Genomic DNA, 20723 nt, shown 5'->3' on the forward strand with positions numbered 1-20723 from the left:
TCACAGTTTTTGTGGTCCAGTTATATTTTTTTCAGAATATGACCTCCTCCAGGAGACCTTGGAAACAAAATGAAACATAGTGAAATGTCATACATGATTCATCTCTATACCATTGTCTATGTTTATAGCAACCTTCATTGTCTATGTTTATAGCAACCTTCGTTGTCTATGTTTATAGCAACCTTCATTGTCTATGTTTATAGCAACCTTCAAGAGAATCTGGCCAGTGAATGTTCCACAGACAGCCATCTGACTTCTCATCAATTTTCCTTTGATGTTATTTAAAATAAAATAAAAGCATTATCACAGACTGATGAACAACATAAATCTGTGTGTTTATAGTTATTTTTTTAGGCTGATCTCCATGTAGACAGAAGCTAGAAGAATTAATTGCCATATTGCGCCCTCTGTTGGCCAAGATATGTCCTTGCCGTTTCATTAACCGTTGATATTTGTTTTCTTAAATCAGCAGCCTAGATTCCCACCATGAATAATGCCTAATTTCACGTAATGAAAGCAGAGGTTCAATGAGATAAGAACTAATAGTTTGTTAGCAAACATTCGCGATTCTTTTTTACAAAATAAAATATACTTTTTTAAGAAATACTATAATTAAGAACGTAAATGTATAACAAGCAACTAAATGTTGAAGGTCTGAATTGTAAAAAGTGGCCACCCACATACATTCTTCAGTTCAAAGTACATGCTATCCACTGTTTCACTTTGAAATGTGACTGAGAAAACATTTTTGAAGAAATATTTCATTAAAGGTTGCGTTCTTTCATGCAAAATGCTTTTTGATGTAGCACTGCAAACGTAGAAACAGTCAAAAATACATGATTACATTGTTAGGTTTCAGATTTTGTTTAGAAATAAATAAGTTCTCCTTTCTTTCTTCTAAAAAGCTATCATGATCAATATCTGAGATTATTAGAGTTGAACCCTAGGGTTGTGATAGTAAGAGTTTTACTATTTTAAGATACTTTATGAGACTTGTAGATTTAGGTGTACATAAATACTTTATGGTAAAAGAAAGATGAGAAACAAACCAATGTCAAAGCCTTCTCCCTTTTTTGTCTAATATTTGTTTTATTTAATTAATAAATTATTTATTACAATTTGTTTAAATGTTTAAACAGGACTTTTGTTTATTACAACTATTTGCAAGTCCATGAGCATTAACAAAAGTGTAAAATGTCTAAAGCCAAAAAAGGATCTAACAGTTGTTATATCTAAAGGCTGAAAACAATCTGACAAATGATTGGAGTAAAGAGTCACATTGGAAACAGTGATATGCAAGAACGTCTGTGTGGCTATACTACAGGTAAGGAAATGTAATTAGTTGTTTTTCATTAGAACAAATCAGAGGTGATACTGGAAAATTTGTTATTCATGTTTTATTATTATTGAACAGGATTTTAAACAGTCAAGTAGTGCCGTGTATGTGAGTGAAGAGTTCCAAAAAGACAGCTAAGTTGTTGCTCATCAGAAAGTTTGATACTAAGATTGTTTCCCTTTGTCTCTTTGTTAAAGATATTTCCTTTTATTTCAACCTATTTAGTTGAATAGCTAATGCTTTAATAACCCGGTTGTTGAATACAAACCTACAGTTATGTAAGATTGTGTATACCTAAATAACATCCATTTTGCAGAATGGTGTTTGCTGCTATGTCCTCTAACCAGCCTATTCTGTCTTGAACGAGGGCTAAAACAAATACCAGAGGCAATAAAACAGCACTTTGTTACCTCTCTCTGGTATTTTATCAAAGTAATGATGCCCAGTAATGATTTTCATTGTAGATTTACTATCTCTTCCTTCCCTTATCCATGTCCCGATTATGTTAGTCCATATTCACAGAGGCTAGTGCTATCTATCGTTGTTCACATGTAAATGTGTTTTTATCTGACTCAGTCTGTATTTGAGCTGACATATACATCTAGCCAGCGGGCTGTTTTGTTTTGTTGCTATGTGAGTCCACTTTATTTTATATGGCAAGAGAGAGACGTGACATTAAAATCTATCTGTTATAGGTAGGAAGTCTGAGGTATTATCCCTACATCTGACAGTTTCTCTCCCTGACAAACTGGAGACAAATGCAAATGTCACAACAAATTTGTGCTTTTAATAATGAGTTCGAGCAGTTTTTTTTACTATGTGGAATTACTACACATGATAAATATTCTGTGATTCTTACAAATCCAGAATTGGGTGCACAACTTTGAATTTATAGTGGTTTCTTCTAATTGGCACAGGGTCAAAATTAGACATATAGGCACAAATGTATACATATACATCTAATGTTCAGTTAAATGTTCCTTTGCAAGTTGCCACGAATCTACACTCTTTACTAAAAAGCCTCTGGCATATTTCTGGCTGGTTGTTTGACCATCCTTCTTGGTTAATTTAGATTAATGGATTTCCTGGCATAGGCATTATTTTTAAACAAAGCCAGTACATTTTTAATAAGGTTTAGGTTGGGTCCATTTCAAAGGATTATTGTAGGACTGATTTATCCATCCCAGTGTTTTAATGTTTGTGTTGGTTTCTTTTTCTTGTTGGCACAGACATTTATGCACCAGTTTCAATAATCTGACCCAAACTGTCACCCTTAGTTGAAAGGAAAGGGTCGTTAGGATATTTAAGAGTAACCAAGATCTCACCAAGGCTCTAACCATTTTTTTACATTACCACTAACCAAAGAGTGCAGAGCAAGAAAGAAAAAAAAAAAGCTCCAAATTGACACTTTCCAGTACAACTGAAGTTTGCAGCTGTCTACATGGACACATCAAATGCTTTGTGGAAAAATAACATTTACATTCATAGGGGACTTAACTTGCCCTATGTGGTCACAATGACTAGAATTATGTGCGGAGAACTCAAGGTGAAGGTTTCAAACCTAGCACTATCAAGTGTGAAGTACTGTCACAATCTTGAGATGTTTGAGTTTTGATTTTATTTTGTGTATGTATTTTGTTGATTTCTTTGCTGTTTATCATGTTCTTTAGGTCCTGCTTTCGTAAGATATTTCCTTGTGCTTATTCTTATTAGGTGTTTCCCTTATTAGTTCATGCTTTTGTGTTCTATTCTTCTTTCCACATCTAGAGTTATTTCCTGTTAGATTTCTGTTAGATTTTTCCTTGGGTTTTTATATGTTGGAGCTGCTTTGCTCCAACTGGTTAATTAGTCTCCTTCCTCAAGCTGCTCTGCCTTTCTCTCTGCCTCAGCTACTACTCATTCCTTCTGGTTAACGTATTTGGTTTGCCTGTTATTTCTTTACCCTGCCTCAGTGTATAAGTCCACTGGTTCTCATTTTTCTTTGCTGGATTCATCTGTTTGTCTGCCGTTTCATGTCTGGTCCATTCTTTGTGCTTCTAGTCCTGTTTCTTCATGTGCAAGACCATTTCACCATGGAAACCGGCCCATTGCAAAAAGTGGGTGGAAGAACAAGCTGGTTAAAACTTTGTTGCAGCTGATTGTTCCAACAAGACAAAGATCCCAAAGACACATTAAAACTGGTTTGGTATGGATAAAGAAGGCTAACATTAGGTTTTCAGGATGGCCCTGAACTCATACCTATTGAAAATGTATAGACTGTGCCTAAAAGACAAGTCTGTGCCAAGAAACAAACCAGTTTAAATTAGTTCTATCAATTATCAGAGCGGGTGCAAACATCTTCAATCTGATGTATACATTTGAACCTATAATTCATTATAAAACTTGTGCAGCCAAATCTTGCTTACATATAATCATTGAAATTGTTTGTTTGTATAATAACTCTACCCTGAAAAGAAAACAGTTCACATAAATCAGGTAACAACAAATAATAGTAAGGCATCTATGACCACGATGAGTGCATGTAAACTTTCAACTGAAACTGCATATATTTTAGGGTTACTGCACAGACACCTTTTGCTTTTTTTAAAATAAGGAACAAATTAAATTAGTAAAGAGCACAAATCTAAGAAAATGTAACAAAATAAAGTAATATGAGAAATAAGTTTCTGGAAATAATGGGATTACTGGCCTACAAACATTTAAATGTTGCACTCTTGGCATGTTAGCATGATGTGTTCCATGATTTGTTCAAATCTATGCGTGCTCCTCTGGTGTTTTTCCTGGAATAACGTTTGCTTGGTTTAATGTGTTTGTGGGACTGGAGTTAGAACAGCTTGAATGTCTTTCAGGTGTGCTGATGGTTCTCTGAATGAACTGAAGGAAGTTTTCCTGAAATGAGGCTTCTTGGCTAGATGCTCCAACCTCCGTGGGCTGGTTCAAGCAACAACGACGAAACTTCACCAGCTCATCTCTGATCTGTCTGTTTAAGAGGCCATAGAAGAATGGGTTAACTGCGAAGGAAGAGTAAGCAAGCCAGGTTACCGCTTCCTCTAAATCCCCTGGGCTCTGCATAGAGTCGGTCAGAGACATTTGAACATGGAAGATGAAGTAGGGCAACCAACAAACCAAGAATTGGCCCACAATGAACACCAAAGTTATTGCAGCTTTTCCACCACTGAAGGCCCTCTCTGCAGACAGTCTTTGAGGCACAGTGTGGGTGGTAGCGATCATGTTCGTTTGGCTGTTGATGGAGTCAGAGCGGCCTTTTGCTGGGCACGTGTTTACCCATGTGGGCACAGCTGGGACTTGCTGCAGAGCTGCTGAACGAGCAACCTTGTACACAGCACAGTAAACACTAAAGATGACCACTGCAGGAGCTAAAAAACAAATAACACTAAATAACACACCAAATACTCTTCTCAGGCGGCTGTGGGTTGCATGAAGAGAGCAGTGTGCTGCAGCAATCGAGCTCTGAGGTCCATAAGCTGGCCATCCAAACAGCGTGACCAGAGCTAAGAGGAGTGATTTAACCCAGATTAGGACCATCACACTAATAGTCAGGTTGATGGTCATCTTGACTTCGTAACGCAGTGGGTGCACAATGTAGAAGTAACGCTCCAAGCTGATGGCAGTGATGGTGAGGATGGAAAGACAAATGAGGAAAACATTGAGGAAGATGTAAACCTGGCACTCCAGAACAGTGAAAACCACCGTGCCGAAGAATGGTGAGCTAGATATGATGCCCAATGGCATCAGGAGAATGGCGCACAGCAGATCTACTGCACACAGGTGACACACAAACGCAAACCTCTTCAGGTGAGGAGCGCGAGCTATAGCTACCATCACACCAGTGTTGGCCAGGAGGGCGATGAGGTTAAGTGTTACCATGCAGAACAACCCGAAAAGATCTTTGATTTGGGACTGGGAGCTTGTGACGACGCTGACGTCAGCAGGGACAGTGGGATTGGGCTCCCACAGGGCAGTGGTAGAGTTTGCAACAGAATGATCAGAAACAGAGGTGATCATGGACCCAGTCATGTCCGCCATCATTTATTTACCTCTTCCCTCATTTTCAGCTCTAATGTTCCCATGGGTGAAATTCCTGTGTTGAAAGAAGAAAAAATACTTTAATTTAAATTTTTATTGTTATGATACAAAAAACATGAATACTTTTGAATCATCTGAAGTAGTCATATTTAATAAATTTGTATATATATTCTGATGAGGCTCGTTTCTCAGATTTAAAATTACCTTTAGAAAATAACCTTTAAAAAGGTTTTAAACATACTTTTCATTAAGCCCACATTGCTTTATTGAAAACGTTTTTTAATCGGTCTGATGTAATACTTTAATCATAAATGTCATTAAATGTTTATAGCAGATACAAACCTACCACAAAATGTTGCTGTAACTGCAGCAAAAGATGGTTGTACAAAGTGTTGACTCAGGCTGTTAAATGCGTTTTTTATTTTTATTGGTAAAATGTTGGGGGTAGACATTTTTGAAAACTAGGTATCATTTTCCTCACACTTCAAAATTAGGTGCTTTTTGTGTTGTTCCTTCACTTAAGATGCCATTAAACACATTGACGTTTGGGATTGTAATGTAGCAAAATGTGAAAAACATCAAGGGTTTATGGATACTTTTACAAAGCACTGCATGCCCATAAAAATAAACGGAGAGTTTTCAGCTGTTCAGTATCATCCTTTCAGGGACATTCTTACCCCTTCATGTAGCTACAAAAATTTAGAATACTTTGCAGTGCAGTAAAATGTTGTCAACAATACACAGAACCTCCTGAAATCACTATTTTCATCTATTGGGTCTGATTGTGCTTTAATATGATGATTATTATTATAATCATTATTATTATTATCGTCATTATCCTTTAGAGGAGATTAGCGTTTGTTATTTAAGTAACTTCTTCTGATTGTCAGATACATAAATGTTGCATCCAATGTTAAGGTTATTAGGCTAATAAATAAAAACACCAATATTGATTTTGGTAAAAATGACTTACCCCTGGTTTGCTCTGTTTGTTGTTTGGTTTTAATCAGTTGCTTTGAGTTCAAGTTTGCATGCTGTTTACAAAAGTAGACAGGAGTGATCCTTTATTTCTTTTTCATCAAAAGTGTTTCAATCATTACTTCCACCTGTTTAAAAAAATAAAAACTGTCTAAGGTTTGGCTTTTCCATATACAGGCACCAGAGCTGCATTACCTTTTATATTCCCAAATAAAAGGAAAATTATGAAAGAATATTCCATGATGGTGGTAAATTATTTCCGCTCTTCTCTCACCCCTCCTCTGATAACCCTCTGGGTCCTGTTCTGTGCTGTGTATGGCAGTGACTGTCACACATTGTTTTGTGTAATGATGCACTGAAGTTTTTTCCCCTTTTGCCATCAGACACACACTCCTCTGTCCCCCTACCAGCCTTCTCTGGGTCCTAATTTCCTCCACGTTAAAGAAAACAATCTCCCTAACAATCTGCATCTTTTCAAAGTGAGTCAAAACATATTGTTAAAGAGAATGCTCATGAAAGCATTGGAACCCCTTGAACTATTTTATATTTTACCAACACAAACCTCAGAGTATTTTATCAGGATGTTACATGTTACAACAGAAAGTGATGCATTACTGTGAAGTGGAAGAAAAGGTAAGCATCATTTTCAAACTTTTTATAAATACAGATCTGTGTGGTGTCCTCAGATTTCCCTGAAATCCAAGGAGAACATTATTCAGAGGACACTGACAATTCTGGTGGCACTAGAGACCCACATTAGTCCAGCGCTCCACAAATCTGACCTTTCTAGAGGAATTACAATAAACAAAGTCATGAAATCTTGTTCGCAGTTTGGCCCAAATCATGCAGGTGACACAGAAAGCATGTAGAGGGAGGTGCTCTTTGCAGATGGGACCAAAATCGAACCTTTGACCAGCATGTAATATGCTATTTGTGGAAAACTAACATAGCACATCACCCTGAACACACCATCCTCACAGCATCACATGATGGCACCATCATGCACTGGGGGATGCTTTTCTTCAACAGGGACTGAGAAGACAGTTAGAGATGATAGCTAGATGGATTAACAGTTGTGTTAAAGATAACAGCTGTGTGTTTAAAACGTGATTAAAGCTCAAAATCCTTAGAATAGTTTTTATTTCCATGCATCAGGAACACTGCACATTATATTCTAAATCAAACCATGAGAAAAAAATGTATCAATGTTTTAACCACATTACAGCAAATTAAGAAAAATGAACATCGGGATGTTGAACAAAATAGCAGTGTCAGCATTTTTCTTTACAAACTCTAATATTTACTGTATAAACTGAAAATCTTTAGGTTTTATCATTCCTATGAATCACTAAACTAATATTTATTTGTATAACCACTGTTTCTGAGAACTGTCACATGGAGTCGACCAACTACTGGCTCCTGTAAACTGGTATTCCAGCCCAGGATGATCTGACAACATTCCATAATTACTCTGCATTTCTTGCTTTTGTCTCAGAAACAGGATTTTTGATGTCACTCCACAAGTTTTCAATCAGATTAAGGTCCAAGGGTTAGGCTGGCCACTTCATAACTTTTTGTTTGGGGTCGTTGCCTTGTTAAAACACCCATTTCAAGGGCATTTCCTCTTCAGAATAAAGCAACATGACCTCTTTAAGTATTTTGATATATGCAAACTGATCCATGATCCCTTTTATGCAATAAATAGGTCAGACACAATAGTAAGATGGTGGTTCAAGCATGAACCACCATGCTTTACTGTCTTCAATGTACTGCGGCTTAAATTAAGAGCTTGGGGGTCGTCTAAGAAACTGTCTGCGACCCTGTCTTGCTCTTTGGCAAATTGTGTCCTCTATCGTACGTCTTTTTTAAACAATGGGACTTTGCGAGGAGGGGAGAGGGGTGTTTTAGACGATACATTAGCTTTACATTGTCAAAGTACTGTTCATTTCAGAGCTTCTATGATCACCCTGGAGCTGATTGTTGGCTGAGTTTTTGACATTCTGGGTTTTCTTCAATCCTTTTGAATGGTAGTCTTTCGTTTATCCATTTTAAATCATTAGAGCTCATTTTAGCCGAGCAGCCTTTCATTTTCTGCACTTCTTTATGTGTTTCCCCTCTCCAATCAACTTCTTAAAGTACGCTGCTCTTCTGAACAATGCCTTGAAAGACCCATTTTTTGTCACGTTTTCAGAGATAAATGTATATACATGTGCTGTGCATCATCCTTAAATAAGGGCAACCTGATTAACACCAGACTCTTCACAAAATGAATGATCTCAGTTAATGAACTCCACACCGCTATTATTTTGAACACGCCTTTTTCAATCAATTTTTCAATTACAGACTCGGGGCATGCATATACTGAATGTTGGTCTTGCTGGTTTTCTGACTACTAAATCCTACTAAAATCATTTACTATTGGCAATATGATTTCTACAATAGACAGTGATTGGTTAATCTAGTTGGACAAGAAAACCTGTTGGAGGTGGCAAAAAACTGAAGACTTGAGCAAAGGTTTACTGGAGAAAACAAAGGTGTCTTACCTCAATTTTAATATTTTCCTTTGTATGATGGTGGGCAATGTGAAAACAACAAGACATTAATGACAATGGAGGATAAACATTTTTACTAGTGTATTTGAGTTTATTGAACCATCTATGGTTCAAGTTTTGTCAGTGCAAAATAAGCAGTTTATTGGTCAGTAGGTTGCAGTAAATAAAGATATTAGGAATTTTCATACGGCTTCACGTTGGAAAACCTCGAGTTTTTTTACTGGTTTAAGAAACAGTTCCTCATTCTGGAAACACAAATGTACATTATTTTCCATTCTGATCCTGCTCTACTTTTGTTATTCAGAATATGGAGGTGCAAATCCATACTGGAAGTCTCTGTTAAATAACTTAAATGTTACCTTTTTTAAAGAGACCATTTTGTCAGACCTTTGTCAGAAAGTAAACAAACGTTTTTTTCCCCCCTCTTTGTCAACCAACCTTTATCAATTAAGCAGCAGGTTTTGCATATAATTACATGTATTCTGCTTTAACTGGAAAATAATAATTTTCCCAATGCTAACCAATACATAAGCATATAAGGTTGTCGGATAAAGTTGTGGGATATCATTCAAAAACCCCAGAGTGCACACAAAACCTTTGAACATTTCAACATGGTCAACTAAAGATTACCAATCGCATTAAGAAAGATCAACATCTTTTACAGAGTACCGAATATTATTATTATTATTTACTAATAAAGTATGTGTAAAACCAAAGCACATTCTATGGGTCCTGCATACGATCATAGGGCACAGAACAGAAAGAGACGCTTATGCAGTATAGTAGAAACAACCATCCTTCAGGAACCGCACAATCTTCCTTCTCTCTTTAAGCAAAACCTTTAACGTATTTCGATCTCAAGCAGGTAGCGAAGGCGACACTGGCTCTCCTTGTAGATCAGATATTCACTGTTGCTAAAGTAGCTTTCAGAGTACTGGGGCTGCTGGATGGTATCTCCCTGAGGAACAGTAACCTTCTTGCCTTCGATGGTGATGACAATATCTTTAGACGGATCTGCAAACAAAACAGAAAGACACATTCACATCAACCCACAGATCTGACCTTTTACAAATGTTTACTGCTTGTTTTCCCCATCACATTGAAGGGCCTTTGTTGGTCACTTGGAGTAAGCAAAACAATCTGTAATCCTAAATTGCATTCCTGACTCTCTTGCAGCTGGATCTGTTTATGACCCCTTAGTGTAATGATCAATAGTTTGTTTCAATACCTGTTAATACATTGAAGTGTCCTTTAAATACAAACAATCCTCCTCTGCTACTTTAGCAATCAGGAAAGCTTTTGAAATTACCCAAGTTGTGACTTAAAAAAAAAAAGGATTCTGTGAAGCTGAAATGTAAGCCAGCTTTTTTAATCGTTAGATGATTACATGTAGATAACCTAGAAAGGGTAAAAAAAAAAAAACAACTAATCGATTCTATTTTTCTGATTGGCTGTCGACTGAGACAAGATCACACTCTTGCTAAATTCTACCTTTGATTGGCTGATCAGGTTTGATTATATTTATCTTTCCTAAGAACAGAGGTATAAGTGCTGACTGAGGCAAAAAAAAGGTCCTAATAAATAACATGAAAATGTTATGCCCAGTCAATCAAAACCAGGTCTGATGAACCCGATCGGATTTGGTTGCATATTTGTTTTTGTGCACTATATGCTTTATATTTTTGTTTTTCTGTGTGAATTTGTGGAAACATTTTTCTTCCACACACATTTTCTTTAATTAGTCAGTTTGAATTCATTGCCCCTTCCCCCCCCCCCCAAGCTTTTTAACCTCAAAATAACATTGGGTTAATAAAATAATTAAGCCTTTAAACTCTAGAGAGAGATGTGAATCTTTTAAAAAGTTAAGACTGGTATTTAATGTAATTATTAGTGTTTTGAATGTTCATTCCCAGGTATAGAAAAGTATGTTTAAAGTGTTTGTTCTCCCATTGTTAGGTCAAGGCCAGTTTTCCTTATTATTTTCCCATCACCTAAATAAACTCTAGAGAGTAGACCTTAGATAAATAATTAATATGATTCTTAATTCTGTGTAATTAATTCAACTGCAAATAAAATTGTATGTTTTATAATTATACACAAGTGCTTCATTCCTTCTTTAAATTCTGCAATAAGATTGAACCTTGATTAGAAAATCTTCAGATTGATTTTTTTCAGAGACGAGACTCATCAACTTTATTAATAACTGGTAAATTTATGATAAATTAATATAATTTGAAAACGTTCTGCTGCAGTGTTGTGTTTTGTGAGTAATTGGGGTAAAAGAAATAGAGCAAGATGATCTGAGATAAGAACTGTAATTCTTGTAAAGCATGGTTTTGGAGTTATTAAATGCTTTGTATTGTATGCAAAAAATTAAAAGCACAACTTCAACACCAAGAGATGTACTGAGATCTCCTGCACAGACAATGACCTTAAGAGCAAGGTCATTTGCAGTATGTTACTGTACCAAAAGTATTTTACCCGGTTCCACGTTGCCTCGTGCAACCACGCTGTCATAACCTGCAGGAGCCTTCTTCAAGGTACAGTCATCTTTGGTAATGGTGAACTCCTTCCCAAGAGCCACCTCACTCAGAAACATCACTCCAGTGTTGTTTGAGGGACGCACTAACAATGAGCAAAATACATTTAAGTCAAATATAATGTTGTGTTTTCAAACCATTTAAAAGAAATTGCCTTGTCTCACCGTAACTTATAGATTTGGCGTTTTCAGAGGCAAAATAGATCCCACTGCCAACACGGCCTCCTGAATGGGGCATTATCCTCAGGCCGCTCTTCAGGATAGCTGCCACCACTGCTATGTTCGTACCGTGCCACAGCAGGCGGCGGTTCTCTAGACTGTCGTTCTCACTAAAGCGTTCTCCCTGAAAGCAGCAATGTGTTAGATCACAAGCTTTTGGACTTCTTCATTACAAGTATAAAACTTGCAGAAGTGCCTTACCTCTGTCTCCCGATCCACTTCCCAAATATTGAGAAGCTTTGGCTTACAATAGCTAGATGCAGTCGCCTTCATGTATTTCTCAATGATCTTCAAATGCAAAAAACATTAAACAAAAATACTTTAGGAACTGGAACATGATATTCATTTGACAGCTATTAATGATTTAGGACACAATACCTTATACATGTGTGCATTTTTGGCCAGTAAAGAGAGCTTGCATTTGAGAGACATATAGTCTTGGTCAATGGGATGATGAACTGTTTCTATCATCTCGTCCTGAGCCTTCTCTGTTTCTGACTTCAGCGTCTGGGTGAGCTCAATGTCTGCCAGCACCTTGACAACAGCATTTAAAGGGACATTAGGGCTGACAGAACTTTGTAAAAACATAAAGCAAACTAAATGAAAATCTTACCATAAGCATCTCCTTTTTCTGTTCAACAATCTCTTTGGTGTTAATGGTTGGAGGTCTGGTCCTGCCAAAGTTGTGAGGAATTGTGGTGAAGAACTTTGATGAGAGTTCTTCCAGGTGTCCTTTTCCACCTTTTTGGTTCATAGCAGCTACGATCTCCTCCAAAACGTCAAAGCCCTTTGCAATCTGTGCCTTACTGAGCTTACCCAAAGGCATCTTCTTGATGTCTGTGAAGTTAAAAAACACCCACAAAAAAAGGGGGTCAAATTAAGGGTTTCAATATCATAATTAGCCCTTTTGTTTTTCTAGGGAAGCGTGTTAAAAAGTGTAATTTGTGTTTCTAAGACCCTCTGCATTCTGGAGACCTCTTTACACTCTTTAAGATCTCCAAGAGTGTTTAAACATTGATGGCTTGTCACAAATTTAAACTTATTTCAGTGTGAAACAAAATGACCATACTCTCAGGAATTCAGTGCATAGGTCCTTGCAGTCTTCTCTGCCATCCTATTACAACACGAATCACATCCGCTCTAGGGTGTTTCCTCACAATCTGCACAATTTTGCTTCAAACATGAGGTTTCTGCACCCCCATAATCAGTTCAGTCTTACTGCGGTGGATTAATTGCTGTAAGATTTTAAATATATTTTGTGCAGTATACCTGCCTATAAGCATAATTTGGAGTTATGTGCACGTCTTCCACAGCTAAAAACAATTTCATCAGGATTGCAGCACATACATATTTATGTGCCAGCAGTCTCACAATGGCTGTGTTCACAACCCACATCCAACTTTTTCATGGATGTCTAAACGCCCCAATTCGATTTTTCCGCCTCCAAGAAAACCCTGAATTGGGCCACTTTCATATGTGGTACTAAATCAGATATGTATCCGATAGTTTTCAAAGTGTCCGCACTCTGTATTTCATGTCGCATTTCATCCGACTTTTACATCGTTGTTCTGGATCCGACTACGCATCTGCAGACTTCTCTACAGCAGTAGCAGCCACAAAGGGCCATTGTAATTATTTATGCTCTCTTTTATCTTACTTTCCTTTGTCTTATGATGTGGTCACAATATTGTTTGCTTCCATTGCTCACAAACTTTAAAAATGATACACAGAGGCACGATGCTGATGATGTAGGGGTTAAGCGTGTGACCCATGTATAGACCCGGAGACCTTTCCCGAATGTCTTCCCCCTCTCTTTCCCCCTATTTCCTGTCTACCTACTGATTTGGGGAAAAAAAAAAAAAAGATACAGAGACATCCATTTTTACTTTTGTAAACCGTGACGTCAATATTCTCTTTCTGTGCCTGTGGGTTTCTTTGGAGTCGTGAACAGTTCAGACTGAAGTCTGGTGGTGGCCGCAATTAAATAGTAGTGCGAACCACCATGCAAAACAAAATCTGATTTCAGCAAAAAAACAAAAACAAAATTGGAACTGAGCATCAGGACCTGTTGTGTAAACGTAGCCAACGTAAAAACGTAACCTTTTTTATTTGTTGGCATGAAGAGCATAAATTGTTTATGCCAGATGTTTAACAAGATCCTTCTTCTTGCAACAAGAGCAGTGGGATGACACCAGTGCCAGAACAATTCAGTGAATGTGTTCATAAGGTTAGATTAGGTTAGAAGGCCATCTTCAAATGTTATGATGAAGATGCACAAGTGAATTAAACCATGGTTAAGTTAATAATGAACAACCACAATTTTATCATTGAAGTTTTGTGCGTGCATAAAAAAAAAAAAAAAGTCAGGGATTTATAACCAACTTCATCAAGTATGATGTGGAGCGTACTGCATTCTTGCCCAATGGGTTATCTCCGAGGGCCCGGAGTCACCATCCACGCTGAGGTGGTGAGGTGTGCTGGGGCCACTGCATTTTATTATTTTAAATGTGGACAAAAAACGCTACTGTAAGAAGAGACCAGTAAAAATATGATCAGACCTACATTTCAATATGCAAAGATAAGGTGAGGCCAACTTCAACCTTTGTTTCTAACAATGGTTAATCATTTGCATGTAACAACCTGTTCTTTTATCTCCTTACTTACCTGTAGCTTTAGGGTAAAATTTTAGGGTAAGCTTAGCCTAGCATGTATCCTGATCCAACCCAAGCTATATAAACCAGTTTAACCAGTTAAACTCTCAAAATAGTTGCTCAACTGAGACACACCCACCTAAATTCATGCATTCCATCGCCTCCTTGAACATGTCGTTGCTGAAAATGAGCTTAATAAGTTTCTGTGTAGCGTCATCAAGAGTGCTTGGGAGGACATTTTTTGGGACTGCTTTTCCATCAACAGTATCCACCTGCGGAGCCAAAAAGTACATATATAGATTTTTTTCTCCACAGACAATGCCGATTAAAATATTAACAGCAACTGTAGCTAATCAAAGCTTTGTGTTGCACAGAGATGAACTGTTACACAACCTTGACCTCAGCATCCTGCTCACCGTCCACCTCAATCAGTGTGTACTTCCCAGTGTAAGAGACAAAGTTCATCCGGTCACCCCAGTTGTTCTTTGTTTTGTCCTTAAACTTCTTCTCAAAATCTTTCACAGCCAACTCAAGCTTAGCAAATGGAGTCAGTTTGTATTTTCCCACTTCCCCCTGAAAAGCAGAGAATAACACTGTGTTTTAATGTTTCAATACCAATTGTCATTTATCATTAATTAGGGTAACAAATGTTTTTCTTAGGAAATCTCATACTGTCAACAAATAGTTATCTGTTTCATGCAGTTTTAAAACTCTTAACAAGAGTGAAAAATGTAAAACGTTTTTAAATTAAAAAGAAAAATATATCCTAAACAAGGTTTTTAAATTGTGGACCAGGTACCACTAGTGGTATTTCATTTGCTTTTAGCAGATCTCAGAAGCTTGTGTAAAAAACAGTTACAAAAGTAAATACAAAAGGCCAATTAATTGTGATACAGACCAGGAACAAATACTGGTTGCTACTTATATACCTCTGAAATGAGAGGGTGAAACTGAGAATTACAACAAATCCTACTTAACTGTGTTGCAGTTACAAGACGAGAAACCAGTAAAATATTCTAATTGCTGCATTTAGTGAGAAGCTATGAGCGTTGCCAGGTAATAACACTGTATTTCTGTCTCGCCATTTTACATTTTCAAACACCGAGGGTCCTGGGTTCAACTCCCGGCCGGGGGTCTTTCTGCATGAAGTTTGCATGTTCTCCCCGTACATGCGTGGTTCTCTCCAGGTACTCCGTCTTCTTCCCACAGTCCAGAAACATGACTGTTAGGTTAACTGGTTTCTCTAAATTGCCCTTAGGCGTAAATGAGTGTGTGTGTGGTTGTTTGTCTTGTGTGTGTCTGTGCTGCCCTGCAATGGACAGGCAACCTTTCCAGGGTGTACCCCACCTCTCGCCCATAGACTGCTGGAGATAGGCACCAGCTCCCCCGTGACCCAGTATGGAAGAAAATGACTGATGACCATTAAAAATAAAATTAAACTGGTTTTTAATGCTGTAGTCACTGTATTGTAAACATAGGGCAGTCATATTAGATTTTTAGAGGAGGTTGGTGAGAAACTTGTGTTTCACTATTTAAAATTCTGACTCAAAGGGACCCTCCTTGTTTATTTTTCCAAATTTCGAACTTGAAGATTTTAACTTCTGAGTAAAACTGCACAGTAAATGGCGTTCTGCAACCAAACGTGTAGTACCAACGAATAAGAACTATTTTTGTGTTTTTATTCTCTGTTCTTAAAAGAATGTATTATTAAGGTTTTAAAATAGGTAAGGTAAGGTAAGTTTATTTATAAAGCGCTTTTCAGTAACGAGACACTCAAAGCGCTGTACATACAATTACAATACAATCACAAAGAAAATAAACACAGATACAGACACAGAAAAACAAATCAAATGATACTACAATCCTTCTAAGAAATCTAAAAATCTATGAATCCTTCTGAGAAATCTGAAAATTAATAACAGTCATTTGCATCCATTGAAATTTAACTAACCAATCACTGAGTTCTAACTAAGGAAGCTGAGTCACTGGTGTAAAAATAGCTTTTGTTTAAATTTTTAAGAAACTAGTATTATTTTTCTTTCACTGGTAAATCTAAAAATCTATGAAAAGGAGAAGAAATGAAATCCACATTTAGGTAAAAAATAAGAAGCATGGGAAAGCAACACACATAAGCAAAGATTTTGCAGGGGAATGGTGGACTCGTGAGGGTGCCAATATTTAAGTATGATCATGTATGCAAAGAATTAGACTGTCAACACTGACGAAGGTGCCATTGTCCTTGAAGAAGAGATGAAAGTTTTATCAAACGGCCATACAGTTCAGTTCACAGATGAGGGGGGTTGCTGGGGCAGAGCGTCATATTTACAGAACATCCAGGAGAAATGTTTTGATAAGAAGCCTGTGGAGGCCGTATCGGGGCGCCTGAATTAGACAAACAATAAATGCTTTGGTTCAGGCTGGCTGTGATTTTCCGCCTGCCTTCAAAGACTTACTGGTATTTCTCAATTTCAAATCCAAATAGCCAAATTTCTGGTACTTTCAGTAGATCCTGAGCAAACAACTTTCTCCAAGATTAAATCATATCACCTTTGAGTCCGGGAATCGCAGCCAGCCTGCGATTCTGTTCAAGGATCGCGTCCAGCTTGCGATTCTGCTCTCTTAACATATCAGTCTGAGTGCTGAGAGCTCTAAAGATCCCTTCAAACATCCCAGGCAGCTTTGGAGGGCTTTGAACAGCTGCCGATGTTTTACGAATCTTTCAATAAGCCAGGTAACCGCCAACTCCAAAAAGCAGAAATCCTGTTATCAGAAATCCAATTATGTACAAATCTTCGACGTCCTCGACTGACATTGTTGTCAGGTACACAATCTTCCACTGCTGCCAGGAATCCATTGTGTATCCGGAGAAGAACTTCCCGTCTGGACAAGAGGGTTAACCTTTACACTGTCTTCACGTCGGGAAAATTTGATCGAACGCATTGAGAGACCAGCTGACCAAATCCATAATGAACAAATTAGGAGGATATGCGAACAGAGGCTCTAAGAAAAACATAGACAAAAATCTGAAGCAGGGCAAAAAATGGGGGAGGATCAAGGAGAGAGTGGAAAAGCGTCTGAGCCGACTGAGAGCAGAAGAGAAAGTAAAATATCTGTCAATATGAAACCTGAAAAGCTTAGAGTTTATTGAGGTGGTACTTGTTATTAAAAATTTCATAACCACAGACCTAAACCATATTTTTGTGGTGGCAGTGTACCTTATTTGACAGACAGTATATCTAAAGTTTTCATGAAGCTTTTGTTTATATTCCAAATTATGATTTTATTCACAGTAAAATCCTCATTTAATTTTTATAGCAATAACACCAAGAGAGTATGCTGCCCTTAAAAAACTCAAGATAGCACAGCAATTAGCCCAAGGAACAACTTAGTTTTAATCAGTGTATGCATATTAACCAACTTTACGTTCTATGGACATTTAGCTAGGACATACCTGATACTTCTAGGACATTGTCTAAGGTTGGTTTTAACAGAACAAAAATGTATTTTCCCTAAAAAGATAAACAGTAATATTGAGATAAAGTGCACTGTAGCATCAGAAAAGCTGATACGTGTCTATCCTAAAAATATTTAATCTCCCTTTTTCAAGCAAACTAAGTCTGTTAGTTCATGTTTATAAGTATATAGAAAAACAAATCAACTAATATTAGCACATACCTTTTAGTCTCCACAAATTCTAGGGCCATAATTTCCAAAATACTGGCCTCTTTATTTCTTCAGCTATAACCATTATGTCAGTATCCCCACAAAGTTTAGTTTAGGTTCATATAAATAAAACGATTCATACATAAAACTCTTTTGATAAACGATTTGCTCACAAACTATATGATAAAAGCAATTTTGTGAAGTGAAAGGAACAGGAAGAAAGTAAAACTGATGTGTCTGTGCAAAACCACAGAACAAAAATGGACTCTGCTTTGGCAGAGTAAACTATTTCTAACCTTTCAAAATGTGATGCCATCATATTGCCCAGCCATATTTCCTGTATGTAATTTAAATTATCAATTGTTTGGCACTGTTCTGACTCTGCTGCTGTTGTAACAATTCAATTTCCTCACTGTGGAGCAAATAAAAGTTTTCTCAGTCAGTCATTTTCTACCACTTATTCCATAGTGGGTCGCAGGGGAGCTGGTGCCTATCTCCAGCAGTCTCTGGGCGAGAGGCGGAGTACACCCTGGAAAGGTCACCAGTCCATCGCAGGGCAACACACAAACAACTAAGCACACACTCATTCATACACCTAAGGGCAATTTAGAGTGACCAATTAACCTAACAGGCATAGCTTTGGACTGTGGGAGGAAGCCGGAGTACCCGGCCTGCACGGGGAGAACATGCGAACTCCATGCAGAAAGATCCCCGGCCGGAAATCGAACCCAGGACCTTCTTGCTGCAAGGCAACAGTGCTACCAACTGCGCCACCGTGGAGCCCTAAAAGTTTTCTCAGTCTGATAATTAGGATCAAACAGCAATACTCATAACTGTATCTCAATTTGACTATATGACCAAATCATATCAAAACACACTTGATTAACTTAAAATAAATCTGGACCAGACAGGACTGTATAACTGCATTTGAATTCAACCCATTGTCAAAATGGCTCCAGATGACATCTGTTGTAACTTGGCTTTATATAGACATACTTAATTGAAATTAATTGAATTTTTGTGGATGTAACCTACCACTCTTCCCCATCGGTTCCATGCATAGTATGAGTTGTTTTCTTTTATAACTTGGATGACGTAAAACTTGTTGTTGTTGTGTCCTATGTTTGTTTGGTTGAGCATGCAGTCATAGTCTTCATGCACCTGTTGAAGACGATACAGAAGACGTATCACAGTTAAGTCTCATTTATAGATAACGTCTAATAAGGGCTGTTAGTGCTGTTGCTCTACCTCTCCTGTTGAAGACAGGTTACAGTGCTCATCCACTTTCCTTTTCCCTTTATTTTGTGGCCCTGCAGCCAGGAGCGCCTCTTTAGTAGAGGTGAAGGCATCTTTGGGCTCCTCTTTGACCTTTTTTCCACCTGCCTGTGCAGCAGAGGCAGCTCTTCTTTTGGGGGCCATGCTCAAGCTGCGACACCTGCACAGAAACTCACTCTGCTTATTCCTGGATATTGCTGCCAGGACAAACAGGAACATGACTGGACTCGCCCAGTGGACCCTTCTTTCGCTTTGCAATAGATGTTAGGTTAATGTTTCCAGACATATACATATTATTACGACTGATCGTGCTAGTTACCATTAAAGTATTGCAACAAGTTAGAAAGACGGAGAATTTGTTTAGTTTGGAACAGCTGCAGCTTCCTCAGTTCAACACTAATAACCCGAAAAAGACCAGAGTTTCCTTTGACACGGAACTCACCTCTTAAATACCGAATATCAACAACAGCGGTAGATCTGTAATCGGGGATTATTCCCTGCGGAAAAAAAGACACTTCCGTTTGCTGTGTTACTCTGGTTAGAGGCGCACACATCACCAAAGGAAGAGGTGGTAAAAGGAGGTGGTAAAAAAGGAAGAGGAACTACTTTACTCTGCTGAGGCTGTCGCCACCTGGCGGTCAGACACGAAAGCGCTTGGATCTTCTAAGGAAGAGGTGACTTTCCTGAATGTTATTTATGTTAAATATCTAACCTTTGAACTTCCCCACATTAAAGATAAATAAAATGTGTATGATCTTCGATTATTTCCCTCTGTTATTTTAATCAACCTGTTAAAAATGTCTGCACCACTACCTTATTAGGTCTGTTTTATTTAGTAAAAATCAGGACAGAAAAAAGATTTTATTTAAAAAAGGAAGAAAAAAAAATGAAACGATTAAAACACTAAGTTTTATAGAAGCAAATTTCCACCAATTGAAAGGAAAAAATAAAAAAAAGTTATGGCCTAATTATGATTTCAAAGTAAAACGTTACACATTTAAAGTCATGAAGTCATAATTTTGATTTTGTATTTAATTATAATGACTTGGAATGGTTTAATCAGGTAATTAGGCCATATATGATTTTAAAGTCAAAATCTTGACATCTTCTTAGACCAGAATTACATTTTAAAAACTGAACATTTAGAGTTAGATTATGTTTAATTTGTAATTGAATCATCCTTTAAGTAATTAATATATGACTTTGTAAACATTTTTATGGCCTTTTGTGTCTCTTGGAAGTAAAATAACGGTAATAAAACGTTTTTTTGACTTTAACTGTTTTACTTTTTGAAAAAAACTCAATAATTTCAGGTATTTGTATACATATGTTGTCTCACATTGCTTTAGTTTGTTTATTATATTTTTAAAGAAAAAAAATATCTGACACAAATTGTGTATATTTACCATCTTTACAAGTTGTATTGTTTACAGTATATGTATAACAAACATAACTTGAACAAT

The 20723-nt window shown here is 37.3% G+C and overlaps 2 protein-coding genes across 2 annotated transcripts; both read right to left on the reverse strand.

Moving 5' to 3' along the window:
- Nucleotides 1-1381: 1381 nt before the first annotated feature.
- On the reverse strand, nucleotides 1382-8720 carry gpr61l (G protein-coupled receptor 61-like). Its single transcript, XM_047347093.1, has 2 exons — nucleotides 6357-8720; nucleotides 1382-5438 (listed from the first exon to the last, which is right to left on the reverse strand). Exon 2 carries the CDS (start codon nucleotides 5384-5386, stop codon nucleotides 4091-4093), a length of 1296 nt encoding a protein of 431 aa, XP_047203049.1. The 5' UTR covers nucleotides 5387-5438; nucleotides 6357-8720; the 3' UTR covers nucleotides 1382-4090.
- A 252-nt stretch (nucleotides 8721-8972) lies between these two features.
- parp3 (poly (ADP-ribose) polymerase family, member 3) lies at nucleotides 8973-19857 on the reverse strand. Its single transcript, XM_047347092.1, has 11 exons — nucleotides 19703-19857; nucleotides 19234-19420; nucleotides 19021-19146; nucleotides 14716-14895; nucleotides 14462-14594; nucleotides 12285-12508; nucleotides 12050-12205; nucleotides 11873-11959; nucleotides 11618-11795; nucleotides 11395-11538; nucleotides 8973-9927 (listed from the first exon to the last, which is right to left on the reverse strand). The coding sequence occupies exons 2-11, from the start codon at nucleotides 19402-19404 to the stop codon at nucleotides 9755-9757; spliced, it is 1572 nt and encodes a 523-aa protein (XP_047203048.1). The 5' UTR covers nucleotides 19405-19420; nucleotides 19703-19857; the 3' UTR covers nucleotides 8973-9754.
- Between the last annotated feature and the right edge of the window lie 866 nt (nucleotides 19858-20723).

The sequence above is a fragment of the Girardinichthys multiradiatus genome, chromosome 20 (genome assembly GCF_021462225.1).
Source record: "Girardinichthys multiradiatus isolate DD_20200921_A chromosome 20, DD_fGirMul_XY1, whole genome shotgun sequence".
In the NCBI taxonomy this organism is placed as follows: domain Eukaryota; kingdom Metazoa; phylum Chordata; class Actinopteri; order Cyprinodontiformes; family Goodeidae; genus Girardinichthys; species Girardinichthys multiradiatus.

Excerpts from the sequence above, each read along its gene's own strand:
- gpr61l (XM_047347093.1), bottom strand. The coding sequence starts at position 5,386 with ATGATGGCGGACATGACTGGGTCCATGATCACCTCTGTTTCTGATCAT.
- parp3 (XM_047347092.1), bottom strand. The coding sequence starts at position 19,404 with ATGGCCCCCAAAAGAAGAGCTGCCTCTGCTGCACAGGCAGGTGGAAAA. Across the intron at positions 19,147-19,233 it reads ACCTGTCTTCAACAGGAGAG|GTGCATGAAGACTATGACTG; the intron begins GTAGAGCAACAG and ends CGTCTTCAACAG. Across the intron at positions 9,928-11,394 it reads ACGAGGCAACGTGGAACCGG|ATCCGTCTAAAGATATTGTC; the intron begins GTAAAATACTTT and ends TTTTGTTTGCAG.